At 42.6% G+C, this 7,500-nt stretch overlaps 1 protein-coding gene across 3 annotated transcripts in view; it reads left to right on the top strand.

The window, feature by feature from the left end:
- Positions 1 to 7,500, top strand: part of LOC138949261 (nose resistant to fluoxetine protein 6-like) — a 17,992-nt gene that overhangs the window by 6,577 nt on the left and 3,915 nt on the right. For all 3 annotated transcript variants that reach the window (XM_070321046.1, XM_070321045.1, XM_070321047.1), the window contains 3 exons: positions 3,311 to 3,416; positions 5,246 to 5,442; positions 6,146 to 6,313. In XM_070321046.1, the coding sequence (XP_070177147.1) occupies positions 3,311 to 3,416; positions 5,246 to 5,442; positions 6,146 to 6,313 (471 nt within the window). The remainder of the gene's footprint in view (positions 1 to 3,310; positions 3,417 to 5,245; positions 5,443 to 6,145; positions 6,314 to 7,500) is intronic.

The following is a 7,500-nucleotide window of genomic DNA, read 5'->3' as shown; positions in this document are numbered from 1 at the left end:
CGGATAATAGCCGCTACTCGCATGTGTAGCAAAAGTGAGCGTACATACTCACCCTGGTCGTCCAGCCGTTGTCCGTTGCCCGTCATTATCTGTCTGTACTGAACATTACCTTTGGATATTTCTCCAACGCTATGAAGTGAAGAAACACCAAATGTTGCAAAATGTAGTATGACCCCAAGAGCTCAAAAAAGATACTTGAGAACCTTGACCTTACCATAAGGTCAAGGTCACAGGGAGAATTAATGTGGTCTAAAAACTGCAAAATTTCACATTGTGCCAGTTTTCTGGAAAACAAATTAAAAACAGCGGGCTTAGTTTTGTATGGTATACAAGAAAAAGAAAGCCTTATCTTCTGATACCATTTTGGTTGACCTCGCTTCAATGTCAAGGTCAGAGGAGTCCTTCAAAGTTGAATTGTAGACATATTTTGATGTGAGCTTGCCCCTTTAACTTTACTATGGACGATATCTCTTACAAACTTAAACACTGAGTGGGGCGTTTGTTAGAATTTCATAGTGAGCCACATCTGGTCACATATCGTTAGGGTCAAGGTCACATTGACCCCTATGAAAAATGTGACCAAGCCGGGTAAAGAAATCCATGTGTCTTGGTAAAAAATCTTAACAAAGCAAAGCCCATGCGACTCTCATGCTTGACCTTTGTCTTAAAGTGACCTTGACCTTCAGGTGACCTTGAAGGTGAAGGTCTAACAACTGAAGCTGGCAAGGACATTGTACACTATTAGAACTGGTTTACAGATTTTTCCTACCAAATTACACATGACCTTTGGCCAAGGTCAAGATCATCAAAGGTCACACATCACAAGGCTATCAATTCAAGACATAAGAAGCATAAACATACTTATTGGCACTTTCTACAAAGAGACATTGTCACTTTTAGTGATTCAATTGCCCGTTTCAGTCACATTTCATAAGGGGCAAAGTGACCTTGACCTTGATGATATGTGACTAAATGTGGCTCAATATCAGTATATAACATGTGCCCCACACAATTATGAAGTTTGAAAGATTTTTTTCATAGTTCAGGGTCAAGGTCACTTCAAAACATGTATACAATTCAACTTTGAAGGACTCCTGTGACCTTGACATTGAAGCGAGGTCAACCAAAATGGTATCAGAAGATAAGGCTTTCTTTTTCTTGTATACCATAGAAAACTAAGCCCGCTGTTTTTAATTTGTTTTCCAGAAAACTGGCACAATGTGAAATTTTGCAGTTTTTAGACCACATTCATTCTCCCTGTGACCTTGACCTTAAGGTAAGGTCAAGGTTCTCAAGTATCTTTTTTGAGCTCTTGGGGTCATACAACATTTTGCAACATTTGGTGTTTCTTCACTTCATAGCGTTCGAGAAAAATCCAAAGGTAATGATTTGTACAGATGAAGACGGGCAACGGACAACGGCTGAACGACCAGGGTGAGTATGTACGCTCACTTTTGCTACACATGCGAGTAGCGGCTATTATCCGTTGTTCACAAAACATTCCTATATAATGTTTGGAAACAATGGTAGGGATAAAAATCAACCGTTTCCAAATGTGCAAAAAAATCAAAAAGACGCGTTCTATAACGGTCAAACGGTCCCTTAACAGACTTGGGCGGGGTCGTCTGACGGTTGGCAGACAGCACAAACACCCTGTGACTGCTCGCAAGGAAAAAATAAATCTGGATGGCAGTATGGCTACAACTACGTCGTTTAGTGTAACCATAACCCCTGAATGTATGAACAGCAGAAAAGGCTGTCTTTGACGTCACTGTATAATAAGAAGCACAAAAGGGATTTTTTGGAACTTTCTCTTGGTTGGAGACAAACATGTCCGCAATGCATTCGTGCATCAAGCTATCCATGCAGTCGTTTATTGTTGATTCTTTAGCTCCTCTATGGCAGAGGGGTTTTCACTTTGTTTTCCTTCAATTTCACTATGGGAGTTGTTCTTAACATACGTTTGTTAAGAAAATGTTGGCTGATTGTAAAACAGCTGTAATATACGGCAGTCCAGGTTGTCCTTCAACTGTAAAAATGAAATAATGCTCTTTAAAGTATCATTTACAACAGTGGTGGCTGTTTTCACAAGTATGCTACAAAAAACACGACAATACATAATACATAAGGAAAAGCCCTATGTTTGGTCAGTTGGTGAGATAGGTAAATGTTATTTTTGTGTGACAGTTCTGATGGTTTTCAAAGGGCTAATTCTTTGCTTTTCGACATATGCCCAACTGAAAACGCTTTAGCAACTCATGTGCACATGACAACCATCTAAATAGACTACATGTTCGCAGAAAACACAATACTGATTATAGAGGGAAAAATAACGGCTCTTTTTAAAAGCACGTTTAGTAGTGAAGTACTTTTAGGATTGTTTGGAATTTTTTACCAGCAGACACCCTTTCACTGCTGAGTGTCTTAGTATTGTAAGATGTGTGATTTGAATTTTGGTTTAAAGGTGCCTTTGGTTTGAACACCCTTACCCCTACGAGGCAGAAATACAAAGAAATAGAAGGAAATTGAGCCTATTTGGAACCAGACTTTAGTATGTTCCCATGGGGGGATTCACGGTGCGAATGACACTGCGTCAGCTTGTTCATTTATCTTTAGTATTTTCTTCAACTTTAACTTTTAGGACCATGTATGAGGTTGTGGCAAGCTAAATACACAACACGACGACGTCTCGGAAAAATAGTAAGGATTATATAGGGAAAAACAACAGTGTCAGTTAATGTCCGTTTTGAAGGTGTTAGTGGTTGGGGATTTTGAAAAGCATCAGACATCAGGCAGATACAATCCTTTCTGCGTGTTCTGGTGCAGAAAGAGTTTTCAGTTTATACATTGGGGTGACCAGTAGATACCGTTTTACAACCATAGCCCCAAACGACATTTACAGAGCCCAAAGAAGGATTAGGGTCAATTTCAAAGCCACTTTTCCATATGAAGCGCCAACTTTATATGAAAATGTGTTTCATAAACATCAAAGGACTGAGGTTGAACTTTCTGATAAGGGACATTTTAAACCTAGTCATTGTCACTTCAACGTTGTTCTCTTATTTGCTTGGACTATAAGGTATGATGATGATGATGATGATGATGATGATGATGATGATGATGATGATGATGTATGCTGTTGCTGCTGCTATTACTGCTGATGATGATGGTGATGACGATCAGTGACGATTTCGACAACAACGACGACGACGGCGAGGCCTACGACGACGAGGCCTACGACGACGACGATGATAATGATGTTACTTGGACATAAATAAGAAACTGACAGAATGTATTTTTATGTGTGCAGTGTTGGCCAGTTTTAACGCCACCCAGCAGCTGTTAAAAACTGCCTCGGTGTATGCTGACTGTGTTGAAATAAAGAGTTCCCTGGACACAAAAGCTATTGTGGCAGTGTAAGTAATGCCTATAGGATAATACGGGTGTACTGTGAGAGTCCGATTGTTAACACCCCCCCCCCCTCCCATGTGTGTGGGGGTGGGGGTCGGGTGGGGCGCAACATAGAGGGTTTGGGGCGGGGTGGGTGGGGCGCAACATAGAGGGTTTGGGGCGGGGTGGGGGTCGGGTGAGGCGCAACATAGAGGGTTTGGGGCGGGGTGGGGTCGGGTGAGGCGCAACATAGAGGGTTTGGGGCGGGGTGGGGGTCGGGTGAGGCGCAACATAGAGGGTTTGGGGCGGGGTGGGTGAGGCGCAACATAGAGGGTTTGGGGCGGGGTGGGTGAGGCGCAACATAGAGGGTTTGGGGCGGGGTGGGTGAGGCGCAACATAGAGGGTTTGGGGCGGGGTGGGTGAGGCGCAACATAGAGGGTTTGGGGCGGGGTGGGTGAGGCGCAACATAGAGGGTTTGGGGCGGGGTGGGTGAGGCGCAACATAGAGGGTTTGGGGCGGGGTGGGTGAGGCGCAACATAGAGGGTTTGGGGCGGGGTGGGTGAGGCGCAACATAGAGGGTTTGGGGCGGGGTGGGTGAGGCGCAACATAGAGGGTTTGGGGCGGGGTGGGTGAGGCGCAACATAGAGGGTTTGGGGCGGGGTGGGTGAGGCGCAACATAGAGGGTTTGGGGCGGGGAGGGGTGGGTGCAGGGTGGGGTTAAACTGCTTAAAATGCATCTGAGAAACAAAGGAACGTAAGCATTATAACTACATCCAAAATGTGAAACAGTAATAATAATAATAATAAAATAATAATAAAGTGTATTTATATTGCGCCTATCCCTTACAAAAAACAAAAATATTTGGCTCTAAGCGCATTACAACATGTGTAGGGACTTGGTACAATCAAGTCTGACAAATACAATAACACAATATACAGTCGGTCTCTTGGGTAAAAATGGGAAAAGCAGCTTCGACATTTAAACACTGCTACTAAAAAAAAAAAAAAAAAAAAAAAAAAAATAAGTGAGAGTTATACGGAACCAGTCTCCTGGCACCGAAGAGAATAACAAGCTTTGAAAGAAACAAGCGAATTTCATCCTAATATTTATATTGACTAAACTCAGTGATGAAGGTGAGTCTGCACATAAACATGGACACACACACATATCGTGTTTGATTTTCTTTGAGCTTAGTCGGGGTTTGAAATGACGACTGGTTTTTGGCTGTTTATGCGATTTCACCCTTCGAAGGATCATTCAAGGCTTTAATACGGAACTCAAAGTAAGCCGCCAAAATATGTGTAGGCCTATATTGACGAATCATGACTAGCTGTATATGTTGTCTTCTAAATGGCTTTAACTGATATGAGAAATGGTTGTGTATGCAGTGTTGGCCAGGTTGAACACTAATTATTATTCTTTATTTTGAAATTCATGTATGTGTGTAGAGAACTTTGTAAATGTTGTATTAGTTTACTTTGAAGTATAGAACTACTTGATTTGACATTGTGCAGGCCTACAGAATTATTTCTTTGTGTATTTTTTTTTAAGTTGCCAAGCACATCAATACGGGGCGTTTAATCGTATAAGAAACATTAATGTGAACAATTGAATATCATCACGAACCATTATACATAAACAAAAAATCAACAATCCGACGTGAAACATTATTAATGTTCCTATGAATCCCTTGAAATATTGGCAAAAGCACAGATACAGTGATAGAACTAGACGGGGGATGACATTTCTTTGTGTTTGGTTTTGTGAGGCGCTTAGATCTATTTTAGGATTTGCGCCATATAAATATCCAGATTATGATTTGTTTGTTTGTTGTTTTTCTTGGTTCACACACAGTGTGATCTGCAGCATCTTCCTGTTCTTCATCGTTGTTGGTACGGCCATTGACATCTTGTTGGTCCAGCTGCCGAAGTGGAGAATGGAGGACAAGACTCACTCTTCCACCAACGGCTACAGCGAGGTGTACGGGGATCAGGGGGAACGTCTTCCCCTTCTCGTCAACCCGGATGCTGCAGTCAAAACACCAAAGATCGGTGAGCGTTAGCTGTTAAAGGCACAATTCTTCCCGTTTACACAAGATAACAATGAAACTGTACTCATCCGAAACAAACACGTCTATTACCCAAAATCTCGAGGTCCTGGGTTGGAATCTCTGCCGAGACTTGTATTTGTTCCCCTCAGGCCCTCTTAAACATGTTGTATGCTCAGCCCTGAGAGCCTAGTGGTAAAGCGTCCGCCCCGTGATCGGGAAGTCGTGGGTTCGAACCCCGGCCGGGTCATACCTAAGACTTTAAAATTGGCAATCTGGTGGCTGCTCCGCCCGGCGTCTGGCATTATGGGGTTAGTGCTAGGACTGGTTGGTCCGGTGTCAGAATAATGTGACTGGGTGAGACATGAAGCCTGTGCTGCGACTTCTGTCTTGTGTGTGGCGCACGTTATATGTCAAAGCAGCACCGCCCTGATATGGCCCTTCGTGGTCGGCTGGGCGTTAAGCAAACAAACAAATCAGCCCTGAGAGAGCAAACAGGAAGTTACCAGCGCAAAAGTTAGGCGTTGAACGAAGCTGTCAAGGTCATGCGTGTAGTGTAGATCGAGTTTCAGGCCGACTTCGCTGTACAGAATTATGTACAGGAATCTTTAGCCCTATCTTTTTAAACTCCTCGCCCCGGATAGTCATAGATAGACGAGAGCTGTAAGGACAGCCTTAACCTCTTCTCTTTTCTATCTCTCCAACAGGTATAAGCACGAAGATATTCTTGGCGTTCTCAGTGTACACCAATGGCTCCAAGCTGCTGTCCACCAAGCAGACCTCGAGCAGTCTCACCTGCATCCATGGCATTCGTTTCCTGTCCATGACGTGGGTCGTGCTCGGCCATGCCTTCGTATTCCCCATCACTGCCGGAGGTAAATGTGGACTGGTGTGTATGTGTGTGTGTATGTGTGTGTGTGCATGTATGTGTGTGTGTGTGTGTGTGTGTGTGTGTGTGTGTGTGTGTGTGTGTGTGTGTGTGTGTGTGTCCCGTGAGTGAATGCTTAGGAATTTCAGATGTATTTTAGTGCAACTCTAAATTCTTAGTAAATGTGATACATTTTACGTCTGTAACCGCCCGACACTGCATGGCAAATTCTCCTTGTTTTTATGAGAACAGTAAACATTTTGAGTCTAGCTCTTCTTCGTTCATCAGTTGAAATTCTCACGGTTTTTACGTGTATGGCCGTTTTCACCCCACCATTCTGGCAGCCAAACGCCGTTTTGGGGGATGTATGCATGGTATTTTTGTGTTTCTATAACCAACCGAATTCTGACATGAATAACAGGATCTTTTTAGTATGCACCTGGTCTTGTGCTTGCGTGTACACATAAAGGGGGATAAGCCACTAGCAGGTCTGCACGTAGGTTGACAGCACACTCTCTGTTTTTAAATAATTATTAGTTCAATATTAAGAAAATGCCAGAGTCGATATTTCCCAGACAAGTGCTCATAATGATGAAGTCAAACGTGAATGCACAGTGAAATTGGTTACAATTATTGCATTAAAGAATGTCTCGATAATGTGTGGGAGAACGGAGTGGACAATGAATCGGCCTTCCTTTCCAGTTTTAAGCAGAAATTGATTGACCGTTTCAAAGAAGAATGTTTAATTAAAATTCAGTCAAGTGACAGATTTCAAAGTTACTGATTGTTGAAAAATTCGTTTAAAACGGAACAATATTTGAGTGATATCCCAATTAAAAAGTTTAGAGATGTGATGGTATGATTTCGTTTTGGTATTAACGAATTGGAAGTTGATAAGAGGTGTTATTCACAGGGGTTGGAAAGTTAAAGCTGCCCTTTCTGTCTGAACAATATCGAGGACGAAAATCCTCTTTTGTTTGAATGTCAAGCATAATTATGACGAAGAAGAATAACATTTTGACCGTAGGACATGATATTGAGATCCTCTTTAGGAGCCCTACCGTAGTACAGATAAGAAACGTTGCAATGGGTTTTTTTTATTCACTCAAGAAGCGTAAAGAACGCTTGGAAGTATTTTGAGTACGCTGTTCACATGCTACTTGTTGTTGAGAACCAGTTCTGTGTGTGTGTGGG

Source organism: Littorina saxatilis, linkage group LG15 (assembly GCF_037325665.1).
Source record: "Littorina saxatilis isolate snail1 linkage group LG15, US_GU_Lsax_2.0, whole genome shotgun sequence".
Taxonomy (NCBI): domain Eukaryota; kingdom Metazoa; phylum Mollusca; class Gastropoda; order Littorinimorpha; family Littorinidae; genus Littorina; species Littorina saxatilis.
Note: the sequence above shows the minus strand (reverse complement) of the source record. Positions and strands in the feature narration are given on the sequence as shown.